This window comes from Taudactylus pleione, unplaced genomic scaffold (assembly GCF_031769625.1).
Source record: "Taudactylus pleione unplaced genomic scaffold, aTauple2 ptg000435l, whole genome shotgun sequence".
In the NCBI taxonomy this organism is placed as follows: Eukaryota; Metazoa; Chordata; class Amphibia; order Anura; family Myobatrachidae; genus Taudactylus; species Taudactylus pleione.
The window spans coordinates 1,498,867-1,524,678 of NW_028284837.1; the positions used below are offsets into that span (position 1 = coordinate 1,498,867).

The window sequence follows — 25,812 nt, forward strand, 5'->3', positions numbered from 1 at the left end:
AGCCGGACACCGGGACCCGCCGCCATTACTGCCGTGCAGTCACATGACCTGGTGACGTCAGTCGCAGGATGGGACCCGGGGCTGCGGCGGGAAATCCGTGCGCCCGAGTGATGAGATAACAGAGCATCCACGTGCCTTGTCACCTCCCTCTACTCCGTATTCCCGCCCAGTCTCCTCCTACCCCTCCTTATCTCCGCCCAGTTCCTTCCCTATACCCCCTCGTGTCCCCGCCCCCTCTCCTTCTTTCCTCCACGTGTCTCCGCCCCCTCTCTCTCTTTCCTCTCCGTGTCCCCGCCCACGTCTCCTCCTCTGGGTGATGACCCCTATGAATGACCCGGGCAGCAGCGCGCGGCAGGGACACAGCAGATGAGGGAGCAGCACAGGACGGTGCAGGAGCGGGAGAAGTAGGAGAGACGCGGTGACCTCCGGTGTCCGGCAGCAGCAGGGAGTGAGGTGAGTGAGGGGCTGGTAGGGAAGAATGTGTACTCGGCAGGGTCCAGGCAGTGAGGTGAGTCAGTGTCCACCAGTGGGGGAGGGGGTGAGTGTCCAGCTGAGAGTGTCTGGTAAGTGAGTGTCTGGCACCGAGTGAGTGTCTGGCAGGGAGTGAGGTGAGTGAGTGTCTGGCAGGGAGCGAGGTGAGTGAGTATCTGAAGGCAGTGTGTGTGAGGCTATGGGGCAGGTGTGTATGACTGTGGGGGGGGGGGGGGCAGTGTATATGTTCACTCTAGCTCTGATGCCAGGCAAGGCGCTGGAGCTAGAGAGGGCACTTCTGCATGAGCGCAGCTGAAAAAAGGGCGTGTCTATAAGCTGTGTCCCATTTTCGTCACTCTTGGGCGTGTGCCCGGCACTTACGGACACGCCGGGCAGCCCCCAAGTGCTGCTGACAGGGAGAATAGATGCCAGGCGCATGCGCCTGGCGTCTGTTCTCCGGTGGTGACTGGTTCACCACTCATTTCCCCACCTGCGGGACACTGCGACCTGTGGGAGAAGACGTCAACCGCAGGGTGCCTTTTGCCCTCCAGAAGGAGGGCAGGGTGCAGTGCCACGCTAAAACAGCCTAGCGGAAAAGCAATATATGGTTTTGGGGGCAGACTGAGGGCAGCGTGTGAGGCTATGGGGCAGCGTGTATGACTGGGGGCAGATTGTGGGGGCAGTGTGTGTGTGTGGCGCTCTGGGACTCTGTGTGTGGCGCTCTGGGACTGTGTGGCGCTCTGGGACTCTGTGTGTGGCGCTCTGGGACTCTGTGTGTGGCTCTTGGTGCAGGCTATGAGGGCAGTGTGTAAGGCTATGGGGGGACATTGTGTGAAGCTATGGGGTAGTGAGTATGACTGGGGGCAGACTATGATGGCAGTGTGTGTGGCGATAGGTGCAGACTATGGGACAGTGCGTGTGGCTATGGGGGCAGACTATGGGCATGACTCAGCTTGGATTGCAGTTGCTACTACGCACACAATCGGCCAATTGTTGCATTCTGCGTATACATCACAGTGTATGTGCGCAAACTACCTATTTGTGATCAGAACTGCAGACCCATCGTAGAGTGAATGACAGGAAGTGCCGTTATTAGGTGGTGATGGGGGGGCGAATTCAGATGTGCCAGTGCATTTCAATGGCATTGTAGGGGCATGCATATAATCCACTGCTGCAGCCTAAGGCCTCATAGCGTGCATGGCTGTGAGCACTTTGTGAGTGCGGTCAGGGCTTGTGTAAGTGTGTATATGAGTCCGATTGTACCGATAGTTTCGCTATTTTGCTAAAGTATTGGGATGTGAGTAAGGGGAAGTGGGCATCCTTATGTTAGGCTGTGCAAGTATGTACATATCACCGCTGATATTAGCAACTGCATTGCATGCGTATTAGCAGAATAGTGATCCAAGCTGAATCAGGCCATATGAGGTCAGTGTGTGATTATGGGGCAGCCTGTGAGGCTATGGGTGCACACTATGGGGTTTGATTATGGGGCAGTAAAAAATATATAAATAAAATGTTTTTCCAACCGTATAAAATATATACCAGCCGACAATTAAATTAATTCACATATATCATAAAATAATGGGCCCACAACACACAATCTCTCTATACCTTAGCATACAAAAGACGATATGCACAGAACCTTTCAATCTGCTTAAACACAAATGGTAAATGTTCCTGCAGCAGAAAGACATCCACTGTCTGTAAAATTAAACAGATACAATTGGTTTTTAGTATATTATTGGTACAAATTGATACATAGGACTAAGGGCCTGATTCAGAGCTGGACGCTCTGACCAGAGCACTCGCTCTGAATCAGGCCCGGCCTACCTAAAATTGGAGCGGCCTCTTGGACCTTCGCATAGCTGTGGGTTACCACCCACAGCTTATGCGAGCATCCATGATGATGGTCAAGATCATCGCGACCATCGGGCTTGCGACGAGACCCTGCGGTAGGGTCTCGCTGCCGCAAGCCCTGGAGTGATTTTGGCTCTATCTGTCACTCACCATCGACAGCACGCCCCCTTTGGTGCGAGACCTCGAGCGACGGATTCCCCGTCGCTCGCCGGGTCTCGCGCATGCGCACGACGGAGCTCCCAGATAGTCAGTGTTAGAAGGCATTTCTGCAGTTTGCTGCCAGCTGCCAGCCAGTGAAACACAAATGAGCTGAGGATAAAGAAATGAAAAATAAAGAGCGCATACCTCCGAGAGGCTGATAAAAGGAGTGTGTGTGGCATTACATAATTATACTGACTGAGGAAGCCGCTCACAGCTAGGCGGAGAAACGAGTTTTATATTTTCCAGAGACGCCGGCAAATACAGTTCCGCATGTATTGAAATCTCACTCTGAAGGGTACCCACAGAGTCCAACAATTAGTACCGAGGTAAGCCGCAGAGGGCTAATTGCCCGGAGGATTTTTGCGGAGTTCGGAGGTGGCTACCTGAACACTACACAGGTGTAACACAGCACTACCAACGAAGGTGTGCAGCCGCAGCAAGCTTAATGCTGGAAAGATCTCCAGATAAGGCGGACGTCTATCCCGGTAAAAAGGAATATATACAATTTTTATTTTTTCATGTAAAACCTCTTTTTATATACATTGCATGGCCATGTGGGACATAAAATTGAGAGTATAATTTATCACAATTAAGAGGAATTCCCTGGCTGCAGTTACAGCCTAAAGGCTCATGAAGGAGACTGTGATTTAAATGCACTCAAACAGCAGAGCAAAATACTGCTGAAGGGAATAAACAAATTGTTTGAAAAGGATTATATATTAATTAAGACTGTTGAGGGTCTGAAACAGTTTGCATACTTTCCTCAGCAACTAAGGATTATGGCCCTCATTCAGAGCCGCTCGCTATTTGCGGTCGTTCGTTCTAAAACAAGGGGTGGCTATTCAAATGAACCGTTCGCTCATTGCGGTCTGTTCACGCCTCTAAGTCTGAACGAGCGAGCAAAACTTGCGGTTGTTATTTTGAAAAATACGCCCCCTTGCTGCTCGCACCATACGTCATGTCCGCTATTTATTAGAATAATCTAGTACATCGAACAGCATATGAACTGCTCGCTATTCTTGTGGTTGGTTTTTTTCAACTGCTATTTTGCGAGCAGTTCAGAGTAAAAAAAACCAAGTGACGTGGTCAATGACTCTGCTGTATTAATTATGCACTCCCTTAAAACGCCCGTTTTGACCTTTAAGCACGCCTGCATTCTAATTCCACTCCCCCGTTTTCAAGCACCTTCCCCTGTTACCACCCACATACGCCTCCTTCTGTCACTCAAAATAGCAGGCATTCGCTATTTAGCGAATACACGATTTTCGGCCGCACTGACTGGTTCGCGCATGCGTATTACAATCCGTACGCATGCGTAGTTGTGTGAACATCGCTCAGTGTGAACGAGCGACCGCTTACGAGCGGCTCTGAATGAGGGCCTATGTTTAAATCAAGACTGCTGACCGTCTGAAATAACATACTGCCTAGAACACACTTTGGCAGAAAAAGGTTTAATATTGTGTATCAATTTAAATTTAGGTATTGTATTGCTACAAGTGTATCTGAATCGAGACTGCTGACAGTCTGACACAACATACCGCCCAGCGAAAATTTAGGCAGTAACAGATTTAATACTATGTATCAATTTGGTTTTTAGTATATTATTGATACAATTGTATCTGTTTAATTTTACAGACAGTGGATGTCTTTCTGCTGCAGGAACATTTACCATTTGTGTTTAAGCAGATTGAAAGGTTATGTGCATATAGTCTTTTGTATAGAGAGTTTGTGTGTTGTGGGCCCATTATTTTATGATATATGTGGATTAATGAATTTATTTAATTGTCGGCTGGTATATATTTTATACGGTTGTAAAAAAAACTTTTTATTTATATATTTTTTTTATTGAACCAATAGGGGTATAATAAATATATTAAAAATACTCAGCTGATCCAGCGCTTTCTTTATTTTATTTGTATCTTTTTGTGTCTAAAAAAGGCAGTTTGAGTAGACTGCCTACATAGAGAGCAGCAGTTTCAGTGTATATTAATAAGATCAGCGCCAAGTTTATTTATTTGTCTTTTTCTATTATGGGGCAGTGTCTGGGGCTATGGGGGGGTGTGATTATGGGGAAGTGTCTGAGGCTATGGGGGGGTGTGATTATGGGGAAGTGTCTGAGGCTATGGGGGGGGTGTGATTATGTGGCAGTGTCTGAGGCTATGGGGGGGTGTGATTATGGGGCAGTGTCTGAGGCTATGGGGGGGTGTGATTATGGGGCAGTGTCTGAGGCTATGGGGGGTGTGATTATGGGGCAGTGTCTGAGGCTATTGGGGGGGTGTGATTATGGGGCAGTGTCTGAGGCTATTGGGGGGTGTGATTATGGGGCAGTGTCTGAGGCTATGGGGGTGTGTGATTATGGGGCAGTGTCTGAGGCTATTGGGGGGGTGTGATTATGGGGCAGTGTCTGAGGCTATGGGGGGGTGTGATTATGGGGCAGTGTCTGAGGCTATGGGGGGGTGTGATTATGGGGCAGTGTCTGAGGCTATGGGGGGGTGTGATTATGGGGGCAGTTTACTACCACAGCTGGAGAATCAGTCAGTCAGTGCAGGGACTAGACTTTGAGCTCCCACTACAATGGGAATGGTATCGTATGTACAATGATAGCACATGTAACTGGTAAAATGGTATCAGTGTAGGACCTTTGTGTCCAATCCTAGTTATGCATGAGCCTATATACGGAGCAGATTATATACCTTCTGCTGCAGTGACCTCTGGGACAAGACTAATATAGTTTGTGCCAATCAGGTTTTGGGGTAGATGTATGAAGCCCAGAAACTGTATCAGCGCACGTTAAGTGCGCTGATACCGTTTCTCCCCGATGTATGATCGGGGGTCTGGGCGGTAAATGACAGGGGTGCTATGCGCCCCTGTCATTATCGGCGCTGCTATCTACAAGATAGCAGCGCCGACAGCCTGGGCTATGTACGAACGGTCAGATCGTCTGACCGTTCGGCCGGCTGTAGCTGTCGTTATCGACAGCTACAGCCTGGCGATAGCCTATACCCACAGCAGGGACAGCGCTGTCCCTGCTGTGGCGGCTACCGGCTTCAGGGCTGCACGCGGGGATCTCGCGATACTTGCGAGATCCCGCGCATGCTCATTGGAGCCGGCCGGGCCTGACACACATCGCATCAGCACTAGGCTGATGCGATGTGGTCTGTAGCGGGTAGCACCGGAGGGGGGAGTTAACGCTCCCCCTCTCCGGCCGGTGAGATGTTCACACATCTCACCAGTAGTGCTTCCTGCTTCGCCTCGATAAAGAGGCGAAGCAGGAAGCGTTATAGCGGCACTTAACGTGCCACTATAATACATCTACCACATTGTTTCATCTTTGTTTGGTTACATTGGTTTGCAGGTGAGCAACTTAAAGTGATACCTTGTGAATCACACATAGAGCACATATATGGAGGTAATTATATTGGGTTACCAAACTATTGTGTTATGCACCTACTTCAGGATCAGTGTGTCCTATAATTAGCCCCATGTATATGTGGCACAGATATTGAGCAACTTAAAGGGATACACTGTGACACGAAATATATATATATATATATGTATATGAGGTAATTATCTTATGATACCACATTATTGTGTTATACACCTGCCTTAGGATCAGTGTGTCTTGCAATTAACTTCATGCGTGTGTTGTGCACATATTGAGCTAAAGGGATGCAATGTGAATAACACACTGGGCGGAATTCAATTCTTTCCAGCCCCTATCGCGCCCGACGGAGCTATTCTATTCTTGCTTCTGTCGGGCGCGATCAGCTGCCAAGCGCTACATTTCAGCTCGCAGCCCCAGGGGGATGAGAGCTGAAATGTGCGAAAAGTGACATGTTTGGGCGCCCAAACATCACTTTTCGCGATCGCGCCCAGCACTTTGGTCGGGTTTAGCTGCTTTACGCGGCTAAACCTGACCTCTATGGGCGCGATCAGCGTGAAAAGCTGGCACAATTGCATAGCGGCCCGCGATCTCCTGTCACTTTAGACGGGAGATGCGGGCCGCGATATCAATTGAATTCCGCCCACAGTGTGTATATGGATGTAGTGATTTTATGCTATTATACCACTGTGATATGTGCTCAGTCTAGGATCTGTGTGTCCTGCAATCAGCCCCATACATACGTTGTCTTGAAAATTGTGTATTGCTTTACCCCTTTTGGGCGTTCATTTAATGGTTAGCAGGCTACTCCTTATTAATGTGTTAAGAAAATGTAACAATCTAAATAGAATTGCTAGGAAACTGTGGTCTCTATTACCAATTGAAATTGTCTGCCTTTTGACACTTTTTTTTTTTTTTAAGGGTGAGTCATATAATGTATTTTGTGACATGTGCCAATGTATATACATCTTGATCTAACCTCTATTTGGAGAGGATATGTGAGATTTAAACTTATGTGACACAACTTGTGTTATGAGCGCATCAAATTGTAATTCTTGATGAGGATTTATTAAGCAGGAATATCTACGGTGATTATCTATAGTGGGATTTACCGCACCCCTTTGAAAAGTGTTACACATTTTAAGACTGCAATATATATGTTTTTGTTTTCATAACCTATTCAATACTATCTACCAATAACCTGTGTGTAATAATCAAAGTATGCTCATGCGTCAACTTTCTTGGAACACAATATTTTAATAATAAAATGGACTTTTTATTGTGACAGTCCTACATCTATGGTTTTGGTTGTGTTCTTGCTCTGACCTGTGCTGTGGCAATCTACTTCTCATTTTACTATCACAACAGCCCAATTCCGTCTGATCTTGGAAGCTAAATGGTGATGGGACTGGTCAGTACTTGGACGTGAGACCGCCAGGGAATACCAGGTGCCGTAGGCTAAAGAGGAATATATGGGACCCCAACAGTGATTGGCAGAGCACCACAACCATATTCCTATTTGTCATACCTACCTATGGTTAAATATTAAATTCTTGCTAATCAATATCATTACATACCCATTGTAATGGTAATAACCTTTTGAATATTTTGTCAGAGGATTACCTCAGGACCTTGTGTTTAAATCAAGTCAATATCTAGGTGGCAGCTCCATCATAGTATCTTACATATTACTCTGTATGGGATGTAGTTATGTGACCGGCGGCCGCAAGACTGCCGGTCACAATCCCGACGCTGGTTCACCGGCAAAGGAATTGAAAGGCGTCACGATGCCAACGCCTGTCATAATCGCCGGAACCCCGACCACACGCATCGCAGACTTGGTAAGTATGTACTTAGCCTGGGGGGTGGTTAGGTTTAGAGCATCCCAGGGGGGACTTGGGGTTAGGCTAGGGGAAGGGGGGGATAGGTTTAGGCCAGGGGTCTTCAACCTTGGCCCTCCAGCTGCTGTGGAACTACATATCCCAGCATGCACTGCCATAGTTTTAGCATGCTGTTATATCAAAAAGGTGGCAGTGCATGCTGGGATGTGTAGTTCCACATCAGCTGGAGGGCCAAGGTTGAAGACCCCTGGTTTAGGCACTTGGGTTGGGCACCACCTTGGGAGGGTTAGGTTTAGGGAGCGGGGAGAGGGAGTTAGGTTTAGGCACTAGGGGGGAAGGTTAGGCACCCCTAAAGGAGGGTTAGGGGAGGGAAAGGGAAGGGTTAGCGCTACTTACCTGCACTGTCGGGATTCAGTTCTGCCGGCCTCTCGGTGTCGGTAGGACAATCCCATTCCCTCTGTCCATCAGGTTATTATATAGAAAGGCTCCATCATATAATATATCATATACTTACTATACATCAGGTTTGTATATAGGGTTAATTAAAACCCAAAATGTCAGTTCACATGTATGACTGTCATTTAAAGCTGCAAAGCAGACCTAGGAGTGCCACTTGTTCATCTAACACTATACTATCTCATAGCTTATCCCACGATTATCTCCCATCCCCCACTATGCTATCCCATTCCTCATACCCCACTATGCTATCCCATACCTCATCCCCCACTATGCTATCCCATTCCCCATCCCCGCCCCCTGGGCTCTCCCGTCCCCGCCCCCTGGGCTCCCCCCCCCGCCCACTGTGCTCTCCCGTCCCCCCCCCTCGCACTGTGCTCTCCCGTCCCCCCCCCTCGCACTGTGCTCTCCCGTCCTGTCCCCCCCCTCGCACTGTGCTCTCCCGTCCTGTCCCCCCCCTCGCACTGTGCTCTCCCGTCCTGTCCCCCCCCCTCGCACTGTGCTCTCCCCCCCCCCCCCCCTCGCACTGTGCTCTCCTGTCCTCCCCCCCCCCCCCTCGCACTGTGCTCTCCCGTCCTCCCCCCCCCCCCCCCTCGCACTGTGCTCTCCCGTCCTCCCCCCCCCCTCGCACTGTGCTCTCCCATCCTCCCCCCCTCGCACTGTGCTCTCCCATCCTCCCCCCCTCGCACTGTGCTCTCCCATCCTCCCCCCCTCGCACTGTGCTCTCCCATCCTCCCCCCCTCGCACTGTGCTCTCCCGTCCTCCCCCTCGCACTGTGCTCTCCTGTCCTCCCCCCCCCTCGCACTGTGCTCTCCTGTCCTCCCCCCCCCCTCGCACTGTGCTCTCCTGTCCTCCCCCCCCCTCGCACTGTGCTCTCCTGTCCTCCCCCCCCCCTCGCACTGTGCTCTCCTGTCCTCCCCCCCCCCCCCCTCGCACTGTGCTCTCCTGTCCTCCCCCCCCCCTCGCACTGTGCTCTCCTGTCCTCCCCCCCCCCCCCTCGCACTGTGCTCTCCTGTCCTCCCCCCCCCTCGCACTGTGCTCTCCTGTCCTCCCCCCCCTCGCACTGTGCTCTCCTGTCCCCCCCCCCCCCTCGCACTGTGCTCTCCTGTCCTCCCCCCCCCTCGCACTGTGCTCTCCTGTCCTCCCCCCCCCCTCGCACTGTGCTCTCCTGTCCTCCCCCCCCCTCGCACTGTGCTCTCCTGTCCTCCCCCCCCCCTCGCACTGTGCTCTCCTGTCCTCCCCCCCCCCTCGCACTGTGCTCTCCTGTCCTCCCCCCCCCCTCGCACTGTGCTCTCCTGTCCTCCCCCCCCTCGCACTGTGCTCTCCTGTCCTCCCCCCCCCCCCTCGCACTGTGCTCTCCTGTCCTCCCCCCCCCCCCCTCGCACTGTGCTCTCCTGTCCTCCCCCCCCCTCGCACTGTGCTCTCCTGTCCTCCCCCCCCTCGCACTGTGCTCTCCTGTCCTCCCCCCCCTCGCACTGTGCTCTCCTGTCCTCCCCCCCCTCGCACTGTGCTCTCCTGTCCTCCCCCCCCCTCGCACTGTGCTCTCCTGTCCTCCCCCCCCTCGCACTGTGCTCTCCTGTCCTCCCCCCCCCTCGCACTGTGCTCTCCTGTCCTCCCCCCCCTCGCACTGTGCTCTCCTGTCCTCCCCCCCCTCGCACTGTGCTCTCCTGTCCTCCCCCCCCTCGCACTGTGCTCTCATGTCCTCCCCCCCCTCGCACTGTGCTCTCCTGTCCTCCCCCCCCTCGCACTGTGCTCTCCTGTCCTCCCCCCCCTCGCACTGTGCTCTCCTGTCCTCCCCCCTCTCGCACTGTGCTCTCCTGTCCTCCCCCCCCCTCGCACTGTGCTCTCCTGTCCTCCCCCCCCTCGCACTGTGCTCTCCTGTCCTCCCCCCCCCTCGCACTGTGCTCTCCTGTCCTCCCCCCCCTCGCACTGTGCTCTCCTGTCCTCCCCCCCCCTCGCACTGTGCTCTCCTGTCCTCCCCCCCCTCGCACTGTGCTCTCCTGTCCTCCCCCCCCTCGCACTGTGCTCTCCTGTCCTCCCCCCCCTCGCACTGTGCTCTCCTGTCCTCCCCCCCCTCGCACTGTGCTCTCCTGTCCTCCCCCCCCTCGCACTGTGCTCTCCTGTCCTCCCCCCCCTCGCACTGTGCTCTCCTGTCCTCCCCCCCCTCGCACTGTGCTCTCCTGTCCTCCCCCCCCCTCGCACTGTGCTCTCCTGTCCTCCCCCCCCTCGCACTGTGCTCTCCTGTCCTCCCCCCCCTCGCACTGTGCTCTCCTGTCCTCCCCCCCCTCGCACTGTGCTCTCCTGTCCTCCCCCCCCTCGCACTGTGCTCTCCTGTCCTCCCCCCCCTCGCACTGTGCTCTCCTGTCCTCCCCCCCCTCGCACTGTGCTCTCCTGTCCTCCCCCCCCTCGCACTGTGCTCTCCTGTCCTCCCCCCCCTCGCACTGTGCTCTCCTGTCCTCCCCCCCCTCGCACTGTGCTCTCCTGTCCTCCCCCCCCTCGCACTGTGCTCTCCTGTCCTCCCCCCCCTCGCACTGTGCTCTCCTGTCCTCCCCCCCCCCTCGCACTGTGCTCTCCTGTCCTCCCCCCCCCCTCGCACTGTGCTCTCCTGTCCTCCCCCCCCCTCGCACTGTGCTCTCCTGTCCTCCCCCCCCCCTCGCACTGTGCTCTCCTGTCCTCCCCCCCCTCGCACTGTGCTCTCCTGTCCTCCCCCCCCTCGCACTGTGCTCTCCTGTCCTCCCCCCCCTCGCACTGTGCTCTCCTGTCCTCCCCCCCCTCGCACTGTGCTCTCCTGTCCTCCCCCCCCTCGCACTGTGCTCTCCTGTCCTCCCCCCCCTCGCACTGTGCTCTCCTGTCCTCCCCCCCCTCGCACTGTGCTCTCCTGTCCTCCCCCCCCCTCGCACTGTGCTCTCCTGTCCTCCCCCCCCTCGCACTGTGCTCTCCTGTCCTCCCCCCCCTCGCACTGTGCTCTCCTGTCCTCCCCCCCCTCGCACTGTGCCCTCCCGTCCTCCCCCCCCCCTCGCACTGTGTGCTCTCCCGCCCCCCCCTCGCACTGTGTGCTCTCCTGTCCTCCCCCCCCTCGCACTGTGTGCTCTCCTGTCCTCCCCCCCCTCGCACTGTGTGCTCTCCCGTCCTCCCCCCCCCCCCCCCCTCTCGCACTGTGTGCTCTCCCGTCCATTCGCACTGTGTGCTCTCCCGTCCTCCCCCCCCACTCGCACTGTGTGCTCTCGCACTGTGTGCTCTCCCCCCTCCACCCCCCCCTCTCGCACTGTGTGCTCTCCCCCCCCTACACCCCCCCTCTCGCACTGTGTGCTCTCCCCCCCCTACACCCCCCCTCTCGCACTGTGTGCTCTCCCCCCCCCTACACCCCCCCTCTCGCACTGTGTGCTCTCCCCCCCTCCACCCCCCCCTCTCGCACTGTGTGCTCTCCCCCCCTCCACCCCCCCCCTCTCGCACTGTGTGCTCTCCCCCCCTCCACCCCCCCCCTCTCGCACTGTGTGCTCTCCCCCCCTCCACCCCCCCGTCTCGCACTGTGTGCTCTCCCGTCCCCCCCCCCTCTCGCACTGTGTGCTCTCCCGTCCCCCCCCCTCTCGCACTGTGTGCTCTCCCGTTCTCCCCCCCCCCCCCCCTCTCGCACTGTGCTCCCCCCCCCCCCCCTCTCGCACTGTGTGCTCTCCCGTCCTCCCCCCCCCCCCCCCCCTCTCGCTCTGTGTGCTCTCCCGTCCTCCCGTCCACCCCCCCCCTCTCGCACTGTGTGCTCTCCCATCTCACTTGTACCCTTGGGCCCCCCCGGGCCTGTATATTAATGTATAAAAGGGGTATTTATGTGGCATCTCCATAATAGTGTCTTACTTATTACCCTGTGCATCAGGTTAATGTATATGAAGGGTTATCTAGGTGGCAGCTCCATCTTAGTATCTTACGTATTTCTCTGTGAATCAGGTTAGAATATAGAAAGGCTCTGTCAAAAAACCTGGGTAAGATCTGTTTCCACTGCATTGTTACTGGGTTTTACCCACAAAAAGCCCTGCTCGTTACCCGGAAGGAATCCTGGGTTAGGTTTAGGCATCACCAGGGGGAGGTTAGGTAAGGCAACCCCAGGAAGGTTGGGGTTAGACACCACTAAGGGAGGGTTAGGGTAGGGAGAGGGTTATACTTACCTCTCCTGTCGGGATCTTCACAGGGAGAGTAGGGGGGTCCCAGAGGAGGATCATGATGTAAGATTGGGGGAAGCACTATGTGGCAATTAATGTTGGGAAGGATAAGCATTACTGTATGTGGGAGTAGGGGCAGGTGAAAACACTTTGATGGGGTAAGAACTATGGACTGGGGGCAGGAGAATGCACTATGGGAAGGCACTATGTGAGATGGGGCAGGGAAAGTACTATGTGGGATGGGAGCAAAGTAAAAAAAAACTTTGATGGGGTAAGAACTATGTGGACTGGGGCAGGAGAATGCACTATATGGAATGGGAAAGCACTTTGTGGGGTGAGGGCAGGGAAAAGCACTATGTGGGAAAGTAGGGAAACACTATGTGGGATGGGGCAGGGAAAGCACTGTGGAATGGAAGGCAGGAGATGCACTATATGGAATTGGATAAGCACTATGTGGGATAGGGGGTAGTACTAATGTAGGATGGGAGGCAGAGTAAGCACTATGTGGAATGATAACAGGGGATAGCACTATGTGGGTGGTGGCAGGAGAAGCAATATGTGGGATGGGGGAAGCACTATGTGGGATGTGGGATGGGGGAAGCACTATGTGGGATGGGGCAAGGGAAAGCACTATGTGGGATGTGGAGGAGGGAAAAGCACTGTGTAAGATGGGGGCAGGGGAAAGCACTTTGTGTGATAGGGCAGGGCAAAGACTGTGGGGTAGGGGAAAGCACTATGCAGGATGGGGAGCACAGTGTGGGTGGGATGGGGGGAAGGGGAGCGCAGTGTGGGTGGGATGTAGGGAAGGGGAGCGCAGTGTGGGTGGGATGTAGGGAAGGGGAGCGCAGTGTGGGTGGGATGTAGGGAAGGGGAGCGCAGTGTGGGTGGGATGTAGGGAAGGGGAGCGCAGTGTGGGTGGGAGGAGGGAAGGGGAGCGCAGTGTGGGTGGGAGGAGGGAAGGGGAGCGCAGTGTGGGTGGGAGGAGGGAAGGGGAGCGCAGTGTGGGTGGGAGGAGGGAAGGGGAGCGCAGTGTGGGTGGGAGGAGGGAAGGGGAGCGCAGTGTGGGTGGGAGGAGGGAAGAGAGCACAGTGAGGGAGGGATGGAGACCACAGTGTGCCTCGGACAATCTGTTTTTTTTTTCCTGCAAAGCAGGTAGCCTTTGTGTTTTATATTTCCCCTATTGGTGCAGTCAGATAGTATATAAGGGGCAAACAGTTTTGACTTATATAAAAGTAGAAGGTATTTTCGCAAATATAAAGAGTAGGAAGACCTCGTCTGTGGCATTTGCATAAAGACGTGAATAATTGAGTGAAAATGTGGTACAAAATGTTTCTGATTGTGAGTTTCAGGCCTATTTCACATTTGCTGATTTTAGCCGGGCGGCAAAAAGCTGCCCAGTTTTTAACCGGCTGTGAAATATAGTACTGCAGAGAATGTACTGGCACCTTTCACACGGCACGGTCGCCGTGTTATAGCCGGAAAAAACTACTGTGCAGGATGGCTGCCGTGTCCGTGCCGTCCCTGCACGCCAGTGGTCTAAAGGAAACAATGTTTTCTTTCACACACACTGGTTTCTGCCGGCCGGACTTGTGCAGCATCGGCTGCTGCTGTGCATATGCCCAATTGGTTTAAAAATAAAACAAAAAACATTAAAAGCGCCTCAAAGGCGCAACCTGTGAAAGGCACACAGTGCCTGAAACAGCCGGCCGCCTATTGGCAGGTTCACCCTGGGCCGGCCAAAACCTGCAAATGTGAAACTGGCCTCGGGCTGCTGAAAGCGCTTTGCATCTGTGATCGTAGTGTAATCTGTGACTTTATGCAATTGGTAGTATCAGCCCTTCACGCTGTAATACCATTGGTGCGTCTTTAGAAGCCACCATCGAAAATTGCACCACCCCTATGCTGGGCTCAGCTTCTCAGTGTGCCTATGGCGGGAACGCAACAGCTCTAACTGACACGCCTGTGACTCTCCTATAATACGTCCATTAGATGGACCATTGTTACCTGCATTACCAGCCATCTCCCAGTCACCTCACCCACACATTCCAGCAGTGCACTCACTAACCTGATCTGGGCTTGTTACACTGTTGTGAAGTCTCTGATGTAACTAATTTCCCTCTGTCACACTAACCTCCATCTTCTCTCCTTTGGGCTGTCTTTATCACTTTCACCTCCTTCGATCTCTCCCTCAGTCTCCGTTTACAACCCTACTCTCACCATTACCCCTTACTCTACTACTCTACATTCAATGCTGGTCTGCTCCCCAACCCCGGCACTCTAACTTCAGTCACTTCCTTCACAAATGCTCATGCACAGTGGTGAGTATTGGAGGAAATCAAATCAAATGTGTGCTCTTTCTTTAGCTCCGCTCTCTCACGCTAAACAATCATACTTGCATACCTTTATAGTGTTCGCTCTGGCGGCAGGCAGGGCGCTAGAGCTAGAGAAGGGCTACCTTGTGCGGCGTGCGCCTGGAAAGGGCGTGGTCATGAAAAGGGGCGTGTCTATAAGACGCGTCCCCTTTTTGTCAAACTTGGGGTCGTGCCCGGCACTTACAGGCACGCCGGGCAGCCCTCAAGCGCTGCAGACAGGGAGAATAGATGCCGGGCACATGTGCCCGGCGTCTATTCTCCGGCGGTGACCGAGTCACCGCACATTTCTCCACCCGCGGGACCCGCAGGTGAAGACTGCACCCACAGGCTGTGAGGGCAGGGTGCTTTTTTCCCCTCCTTCTGGAGGGCAGGGTGCTTTTTGCCCTCCAGAAGGAGGGCAGGGCGCCGCGCCCCACTAAAACAGCCTAGCGGGAACACTACCTTTAACCCCCCACACCCCACTGTGACTTTTATACCTTAGAATAGGTAACAGGAAATATAGAAGCTCATAGAAACTAGCAGCTGTCCTGTGGATAGGTATAAGCTGTCTGTTACTTTTTGAATGTTATTAATTTTTTTGTCAGGGCTGATTGCAGGCATGAATGTCTATTTATTACATGGGTGACGTTGTTATAACTTTGGTGCTGGTTTGGGGGAGGGAGCCTAACAGTGATCACTCCTTGCTAGACTTTCCATATATCGCATGTCTATTAATTTATCTTAACTGGATGGGATTGAAATATCTGCAGTGGAAGGCCGGCAGCATAAGATCCCGATGGTAAGTATCCTAACCCTCCTCTCTCCCCCCCCTAACCCTAACCGTTGTTTAAGGGGTGCCTAACCCTAACTTCGCCCTATTGGAGTCTAACCCTAAGTCCCCCCAGGGGTCCCTAAACTTAAACCCCCCCCCATCCCCGGGCAAAGTGTTAAATTTTCCGGGCACACAGCGATCGGGATAGCAGGGGTCTGTCTTCCGGTGTCGGGATTAGGATAGGCACCAGTATTTTGACGCCTATCTTAAGACCAGTGTCGGGATTTAGACCGGCGATATTGCGTCTGCCAGTCTAACTACATCCCCTCTAAACAAAGCCTCAACATTTCTGTGATCCAGATGAGCAGCAGGTAGTGAGAACTGCAGGAACAGGTAGGAGAGAGTGGAATAGTCTCTGCCCATTGTCCTGATTGTGGGGAGGAAGTCCCAATTTTGGGTGACTACTCTGCTCATTCAGGACATAGTCATATTCAATTAGAGACGAAAAGCCATTTTCGCCTGTTTTTTGAGAAAAATTTGCCTAAAAAAAAAATTTGCCAAATTCAATTCCAGGACAAATTCGCCTAAGCGGAGACCATTCTCCAAAAAAGATTATCCAATCAATAGTGGGTGAAAAGAAATGCAAAAATCTTTATTTTGGGGTGCAAACGTGGGGAAACGACTCAGAACCCTTGGGATAGCCCCCCATAGGACAAATCTGCAAAAAAACAAAAACCTAAGAACACCCCAAAAAAGACATGTCATTTTTGGGGTGAAAATTTTAAAAGTGGGGGGATAAACAAAACTAGCGAAATAGGATTCTTGGGGGTCCCCAAGTATGGGTCAGGTGTTTTTGGGATTGCAGGTGCATGCAGCAGGTGGATTTTTTTTGTTTTTAAATAGTTCACTTTAGAGACATAAATATATGCTGGCACCCATTTTCAAGTGCCCCAAATTTGACAGGACCACTTATTTTCACCAAAAAATACAGCTTTATGCCATTCTTCACCACTTTTACAAAGACGCTAATAGCAAGCAATTTACACAACTTAAGTACCCAAAATAGTTTTTTTAGGGCTATTAGTACACATCTACATTGATTCCCTATGTTACTGTATCTTTTTCTTGGGTACAGACTGATTTCCCCAATTCTTTCAGTACTTTTCGCCTGTTTCCGCATTCGCCTATTTCCGTTTTCGCCTGTTTTGCAATTGAATTAGCGGAAAAGCGGGGACGAGCACGGAATGAATTCGCCTCTGAAACAGGCGAATTAAGCGAAAAGTCGGACAGGCGAAAACTTCCCCTCTTTGTCCTCAGTGCACAGACAGTCGGGAGACATGTCCCACTTACACCGCTGTTCTTGGTAAGGGCAAGTTGCATGCACCTAGCAGTAGTGCTCACATCATTGCCAGTGTATATCTAATGAATGGGAAGGGGTCAGAGAGCATCAACACACTGGCTAAAATGATACCCAAATCGAAAAGCTTCTGGGGACCAATGGACATTCACTTAGTTCTATGTGGTGTAATGTAAGCTGTCCACACTACAGTTATATTTCATGTTAATTAAAAAAAAATCATCTCAAATCATTGAAAACACAGGCATCAGAAACCATGGCCTGAGTACACAGATGAAGATACAAAACTTTACTCCCTAACTAATAGTCCCGAGTTGCAAATGACACATGTATTTGGAACTGGGACCACCCATTACTAAATGCCTAGTTTTGCCGATGCAGCAGGTTAGCATATACTGTGTAAAGGGGTATCTAGGTGTCAGCTCCATCATAGTATCTTACATACAGGTTGTGTCTCCCATATCCTAAATACTTGGGACCAGGGGTATTTTGGATATCAGACTATTCCTTATTTTGGAATATTTGTATACTATAGTGAAATATCTTGGGAATGGGACCCAAATATAAACACAGAATGCATTTATATTTTATATACATCTTACACACACAGCCTGCAGGTAATTTTTATATAATATTTTCAATAGTTTTGTGACTCAAATAAAGTTTGTGTTTGTTTACATACATTAAATTCATTTATGTAGCATATACAACTTATATACAATGCCTAAAGGTAATTTTATACAATATTTGTAATCATTTAGTGCCTTAAACAAAGTTTGTGTACATTGAACCAGGTGTCACTATCCTAGTCATGTTTAAAAAATTCCATAATTCTGAATATTTGGATATGGGAGACTCATCCTGTCTCAGATTATGTTCTATATAAAGAGTATGTAGGTGGTGGCTCCATCATAGTATCTTACATATTACTCTGCACTGAATTATAAAACGAGAAAGAGGGCCAGGGGTTGTATTCTCATGGGCGCACAAAAGTACAGTAAAATGTAACTTTTATTGATATTAATGTAAAATACTCCCAATACTTGGGAAATAAACAGTGAAATGACATTATTATAAGAGGAGATAAATATTTCCCAGACACTTTCATTTATTTATATATATATATATATATATATATATATATATATATATATATATATATATATATATATATATAAATTTATTTTTTTTTTATTAGTGGATTTTGCTTTTTAACCTTATATTCATTTTTTGTAATCACACTTATCTTTTGTTTTTTTATACACTTACACATTTGTTTATTATTTTTTGTTGCTTTATCCATATATTTCACTGTTTTTTTTCCCAAATATTGGGAGTATTTTACATTAATATCAGTAAGTTAAATTTTACTGTACTTTTGTGCACCCTTGAGAATACAACCCCTGGCCCTCTGTCTCTTTTTATAATTCAGTACATTTTGGTTGTTAAAGGGCAGCACCCCCATGATTAAAACTTTAATCAATTTATATAAATTTGGGGCTCTGTTTGTGAGTGAACCATAACATTATTGGTAGTGTGCAGACACAATCTACTTTTTTCTGTTGATGATATTACTCTGTACATCAGGTTAGTATATATAAAGGGGGATCTAGGTGGCAGCTCCATCATAGTATCTTACATATTACTCTGTACATCAGGTTAGTATATATAAAGGGGGATCTAGGTGGCAGCTCCATCATAGTATCTTACATATTACTCTGTACATCAGGTTAGTATATATAAAGGGGTATCTAGGTGGCAGCTCCATCATAGTATATTACATAATACTCTGTACATCAGGTTAGTATATATAAAGGGGGATCTAGGTGGCAGCTCCATCATAGTATCTTACATATTACTCTGTACATCAGGTTAGTATATATAAAGGGGGATCTAGGTGACAGCTCCATCATAGTATATTACATATTACTCTGTACATCAGGTTAGTATATATAAAGGGGAATCTAGGTGGCAGCTCCATCATAGTATCTTACATATTACTCTGTACATCAGGTTAGTATATATAAAGGGGTATATAGGTGGCAGCTCCATCATAGTATCTTACATATTACTCTGTACATCAGTGTAGTAGTGACAGGATCAGTAGCATGTGTTACCCATCTATGATCAGTGCAGTGAATGAGTTATGTATAATCTGCATGTACTGGGGTCAGAGTATGAGGATTGTACCATTTCCATAATAACATTAATAGACCGTGTGTATTATAAAAATATTAGTGTCTGCTGAGGGGAGAGGTCTTTGTGCTGCACGTCTGACTGTGAACTAAGGGCCTCATTCAGAGGCAGTCGTTAGTTGCAAGCGGTCCCACTGAGTCAGGGCGGCCGCTTGCATCCTGAACGACCGCCTCCTTGTCGATCGCTAAGCTGTGGGTTAACACCCACAGCTCTAACGACCGACATGGGTGATGGCCGCGATGGTCAAGACCATCGCGACCATCAGGGCTTACAACCAGACCCTAAGGTTGGGTCTGGGCACTCGTAAGTCACAGGGAGCTTCCTGCTCTGATCAGCAATGATGTCAGTGGTGCCACCCCTAAATGGCAAGCGTTCTGACTGGACGCCTCCTTTTGGCCTGGCACGCCCCCGGCCCGCCCAGCAAACGGGGCGAGCTCTCACTCACCATCGACAGCTCACCCGTCTGCTGCAAGACCCCTAACGACGGAGCGCCCGTCACCAGCCAGGTCTCGCGCATGCGCAAGACTGAGCCGGCTCCGTCGTTCCCATGCCCAGTGGGGCAACATTGAGTCGGTTGCGAGCGCTCTCACCGCTCGCGACCGACTCTGAATGAGCTCCTAAGTCCTCCCAAGTTGGCAATGTACACAAATTTAAAAGCAATGGTCAGTGATATGTTATTGTATATAAATGTACATTATGTTCCTTATACAATATAGCATCTACTTTAAACTTTCTTACAGGACAACTGAGCAAGATCCTACTAAGAATATTAGAAGACTCCTGTGGGAAGGGACATTGCTCTTCAACCAAGCTAAATACGTCATTTCTTCTTACACCTCTGGAGGATTCACTAAATCTATTCTAATTTTCTGGATAGAAGAAACATTAACAGCTAATTTGTTTCTCATCAAATACATGATGAGTCTCACAGGAGAGAAACCGCATCTGTGCTCTGAGTGTGACAAACGCTTTACACGTAAATCAAAGCTTCTCAGACATCAGAGGACTCACACAGGAGAGAGACCATTTCCATGTTCTGAGTGCAGCAAGTGTTTCACCCAGAAGTCACAGCTTGTTATACATCAGAGGACTCACACAGGAGAGAAACCATTTACATGTTCTGAATGTAGCAAGTGTTTTACCCAGAAGTCACATCTTGTTATACATCAGAGGAGTCACACAGGAGAGAATTATAAATGTTCTGAATGCAGCAAATGTTTTACCAAGCAGTCACATCTTGTTACGCATCAGAGGAGTCACACAGGAGAGAAACCATTTACATGTTCTGAGTGCAGCAAGTGTTTTACCTGTAAGTTTCGTCTTGTTACACATCAGAGGAGTCACACAGGAGAGAACAATCATAAATGTTCTGAATGCAGCAAGTGTTTTACCTTTAAATCACAACTTAACAAACATCAGATGAGTCACACAGGAGAGAAACCATTTAAATGCTCTGAATGTAGCCAATGTTTTATCCATAAGTCACATCTTGTTACACATCAGAGGAGTCACACAGGAGAGAATTATAAATGTTCTGAATGCAGCAAATGTTTTATCCATAAATCCAATCTTGTTATACATCAGAGGATTCACACAGGAGAGAAACCATATAAATGCTCTGAATGTAGTAAATGTTTTATGTATTTATCATCTCTCCGTAATCATCAGGTGATTCACACAGGAGAGAAGAATTTTAAATGCTCTGAATGCAGCCAGTGGTTTACATATAAGGCAAATCTTGTCAGACATCAGAGGATTCACACAGGAGAGAAACCATTTACATGTTCTGAGTGCAGCAAGTGTTTTACCCATAGGGCAAATCTTGTCAGACATCAGAGGAGTCACACAGGAGAGAAACCATTTAAATGCTCTGAATGCAACCAGTGTTTTACCTGTAAGTCACTTCTTGTCAGACATCAGAGGAGTCACACAGGAGAGAAACCATTTAAATGCTCTGGATGCAGCAAGTGTTTTACCTATAAGACAAATCTTGTTGTACATCAGAGGACTCACACAGGAGAGAAACCATTTAAATGTTCTGAATGTAGCAAGTGCTTTTCCCATAAGGCAAATCTTGTTACACACCAGAGGATTCACACAGGAGAGAGACCATTTTAATGCTGTGAATGCAGCAAGAGTTTTACTAGAAAGATAATAATTATTTATGACCTGATGAGTCACTCTGAGGGCCCGAATGTAGCAAGTGTTTCATCACTAAGTTATCTTGCATCACCACAATTCACACTTCCCTAAATTCCTGGAATGGGCAGGAGGCGTCCGAAAATTTGGTGGTGCTCCCGACCACCCAGAAAAGTAGGCAAGGCTCCCGCACTTCCATCCATCTCAAGCGCTGAATGTTTTCTTGGCACTGTATTGCGGGGGTGGATCACGTTGACACTATCGTGCCATCATGTCCCCTAATTGACCACTTTCTAGATCACCATGGGCCCTCTCTGCTGTCTTGGCTGCCCCCTCCCGGATGAGGGGGCAAGAAAGTAGGCAAGTGTGCCACCATGTGCAGTCAAGGGCAATTACTTTTATTTCCCGAATGTGGCAAGTGTTTAATATAAATCAGTCTCAATAAAAACTCGAGAGATCTGACAAGGGGACTTGGGGGCACTTTCCTCCTGGGATGGTAGGAACTAGAACTGCAGCATAACAACAGACTTTGGTGATGGAGCTGCCAATACTGAGCATTCTATCCAGGAGAGTTCCAGCAGCTACTCTCAGTCCTGGGATTCCTTGTATTCTAATCATTTTTATAGTCAAAATTCTGGAGTAAGAAGTGTATGGCAGGTGAGGCACTGCCTCCCCTGTCTACCTTTTCCGCACATCCCTGATCAAAACTCCAAATTTCCAGAACTATATACTGCTGCACCTTTGTATAATGCCCACATGAACCCTCTGGTTCATATATGTATATGTAAATCTGGCTTTGATACTAGCCAGTGCCATCCTAGCCATTTACCTCACTGCATGTCACTTTTAAGGCTTTATAATCAAAAGGTGAACCACATTCCAGGGGTTTATTGTGCCAACGTTTCAGGGACCAAATCCACTTCCTGAGGACAAAATTGATAACCAAGCAGGTGTACACACAGTGTTATTTAAACTAAAGACATATCACCCCCAATCCCCCAATGAAATCAGCTGCAGTCAGGTCCCGTCGGCTGTCCAGTGTCCTCCGGCTGCGGCGTCCCCATCGCGCTGGAAGTGACGTCATCGGATCCAACCCTGGGACCATAGTGACTCAACAAAACAGATAATAGTGGATACTAATGTGCAAACTCATAAGACTCCTATAGGCTATATAAAGTGCAAGTGCATAACAATATTAGTAATAAAATACAGTATATAAACATAATGCAACCATAAAACGAGCATAAAAAATAAAAAAATATGCCCCTAATAGTGCAAGAATAAGTGTAAAAATTAATATAAAGTTCCGGGATCCCGGAAACGAAGACTTACATATTGATGCTACGATTACGAACACCTCTCCTGTGAAATGAATACTAAAACACGTGGGTTTCCTTCGGGTACTCTGGTTTCCTCCCACACTCCAAAAATATACTGGTAGATTAATTGGGTCCCAACAAAATTAACCTTAGTGTGCATGTGGTAGTGAACATAGATTGTAAGCTCCACTGGGGCAGGGACTGATGTGAATGGACAAATATTCTCTAAAGCGCTGCGGAATATGTGTGCGCTATATAAATAACTGGTAATAAATAAAATAAAACAGTGCTCTACCACCATCTAGTGTTCAAAATTTTAAATAACACCTACTGAACTAGTGGATTGGCTTAAACGGAAATAAATGGAACAGATAGGGCTTTACTCATAATATATACCATCATATCAAAAAATTATGAAACTAAAATTTATAACAAAATTGATTAGACCCATGGGGGGGAACAGTGTATCTAAATGATTTATACATCTAGATTGTAGCTGTAATCATTTTTTTTGCTGTTTCCTCCCCTTGCTGATATCGGTATATGATCGATAATCCTATATTTTAAGGTTGCCAATGTATGGCAACTGGCTTCTCACTCTTACCAGTTTGTAGAGCTGCCCGAATGGCAGATTGATGCTGGGTCATACGAGTTTTGAACTGGCATTCGGGTTTCCCCATGTAGTATAAACCACGTGGCAGAAAATCACATAAATTACAAAGGTAGTAAAAGTATAAGTGAGCGGCCGCTTTAAAGGGAATTATCAGAATAGGGATGCGAAATATACTCCCCCGTACTCATGTACGAACATGTAGTACAGCCTAGGCATTTGAAACACCCCTTCTTGCGGCTGAGAAAAGTTTTTTCCAATTGTGTATTTTTGTCAAAGCCTGTGATGTCCGTGTGAACAACAAAATCTTTACTATTCCTGCCCCTGCTGTAACTGGGCATAAGATTGAGATCTTTAAAACATTTAAGTTCTGCATCAGACTTAATAATGTGCCAAACTTCATGGGCTTTTTTCTTGGTAATCTTACTCTTAGTGGTATATTCATTGACCCTTTTTGTTCTTATAAGGGGATTTGGTAGCTAGCAATTGCTCCCTGGAATGTGATAAAGATTTAGCTTTTTTTCCACCACCAATTCTTTTGCAGGATATCCCTTTTCAAATAAATTATCCACCACCTGTTCAAGTTACCTATGGGTCTCTTCTATGTTAGTATTACTTCTAGAGACATGCAAAACCTGCGAGTAGGGAAGACCCCTAATTGTTGGTGCTGGATGAAGGCTGTTAAGATGCAATAGTGTTTTTTTTTTAATATATATATATATTATAATATATATATATATATATATATATATATATATATATATATATATATATTTATCCCTGCCTCAACCCTGCACACTGCTCTGTATCACCCAACAGGTCTCCTCTCTGATCTCTTATACTTCCTGTGAAGAATATAGTGATATGGCACATAGTACAAATTATAGTTTTCATGTAATAACAGGTTGATAATAAAAGCCATAGAATAACTGGTTTGCTCTCTGTGAGGAAAGTGTGAGGACAGCAAAGCTGACTGTCCTTATTAGGTCATGTGTCCTGTGAGTCCTGTTACAGGTTAATGGTAGACAGGACAGATGACAAGCTGACCATGTGACATGCAGATGTAACCTTGCTCTGTATGTTCCCGAAAAGGCCTCTTTTCACATTTAGGAGCCACAGCTTCATTTTAAGAATTGTAAAGTGTACCCAGGAATTGGAAATTGGATCAACATCTGGCTGTCACATGATAACTATTCTTTTGAAGTGTTCAGGGTAGAAATACCTTTTGGTCAAGGTTCTGTCGTAATAGCCCAGGTAACAGAATCAAGAGCACGTCTGTGTGTTCATTCAATTAGGGTAAGGTCACCAGAACATGTAGATTGCTCAGCCCTTTGTGTTTGCAGCTATAGGAAGCAAGCCCTGTAAGAGGTAAAACAAAGAGTAGTCAGTCTCATTCAGGGATGATTAGAAATGGCCAGATCAAAGATCAGTCATATTTCAGATGTCTTATGAGATACATCAATTATATCAGTGAAGCTTGGAAAATCATATACACATAACTGGTATCAGCATCCAGGTTGGGTGCGAGTCACAAATCACTGAGACGTACAGTTTCAAAGATATGAGATATCTCAAGAATGCACAATCACAAACTCATATCTACACTCATATAATAGCTAAAATAAGGACAAGTAAGGTGAGCACCCAATATTTTCGGTAATCTTTCCACCAGGGAAGTTATTAAAGATTATTCAGTTTTAAATTTAGAGGAATTTAGAAGTTCGCTGGGAGGTTCTTGGCCCTAAATTATCTTAAGCCACCAATCAGAGATGACTGGGATGACATCATTTTAGGTGTGATGCTCTGCTGATGAAAGGTATTATAGTCCATTGTTCTGGGTTCAAACTGAGGGATCAATGTTGTATTGACGTTTAACCTGCACACCTTGCCTTTCTACCATTCATTCCGAGTCAGATTAGCTAAACTTTAATTTGTAAGACTTCAGCTGCATACACATGTATCGATTTGCTAAATGAACGATTTTAGTAAACTATTTTTGTTCATTTTTTCAAGGGGAAAATGAACGAAAATCATTTACTAAAATTGTTCATTTACCAAATGTCATGAACGATTTTTACAAACTAATTTAGATACTTACCTTAATGAAAATCGTTCAGTTGGACAGTCAGAATGAACGATGAACTCGCATGAACGATTATCGCTCATCGTTGTACATCTGAAACTGAACGATTTTTTTAAAGATTGAAAACTATTAAATTATAGTTAAAGCGTTCAAAAAATTGTGTGTGTACGCACCTGTCCTGTTTGTTTTAAATTGCTATACATGTATGTACCTTTGTAACCATTATTTTTTTTGTAACATTGTACTCCTTTTAGTAAATAAAGAATTATTTATTAGTTTTTTTCATATATGTTCCGAAACAGTCTGTGAAGAGATTATTAGTCCGCTAGGGTGATGCTACATCTATTGTTAATTATTAGAAGCAAGGGCGGTCTCAGCGAACCGAGTGGTCTGCTGTGATGCCGAGTCTGCGCAAGTGGGTAAGACAGTGTCTTCAGCTGATAGTCACTATTCATATGGGTGATCACATGGTTTGGAGGATGCCTATTTTCTTATTAATATAACAATGTCCGTACAAAGAGGAGAGAAAGCAGACTCTTTTTTTTATGGGGCACTCTTATTGATTTGTAAATATAAAAATATTATAAAAAAATATAACCTTTAATAATGTATTAGTTAAAATGAAT

The 25,812-nt window shown here is 48.0% G+C and overlaps 1 protein-coding gene across 1 annotated transcript; it reads left to right on the forward strand.

Moving 5' to 3' along the window:
* Positions 1-307: 307 nt before the first annotated feature.
* LOC148505882 (uncharacterized) lies at positions 308-25,425 on the forward strand. The gene is made up of 2 exons (XM_088447630.1): positions 308-453; positions 19,776-25,425. The coding sequence occupies exon 2, from the start codon at positions 19,951-19,953 to the stop codon at positions 21,151-21,153; it is 1,203 nt and encodes a 400-aa protein (XP_088303756.1). The 5' UTR covers positions 308-453; positions 19,776-19,950; the 3' UTR covers positions 21,154-25,425.
* The last annotated feature ends 387 nt before the right edge of the window (positions 25,426-25,812 follow it).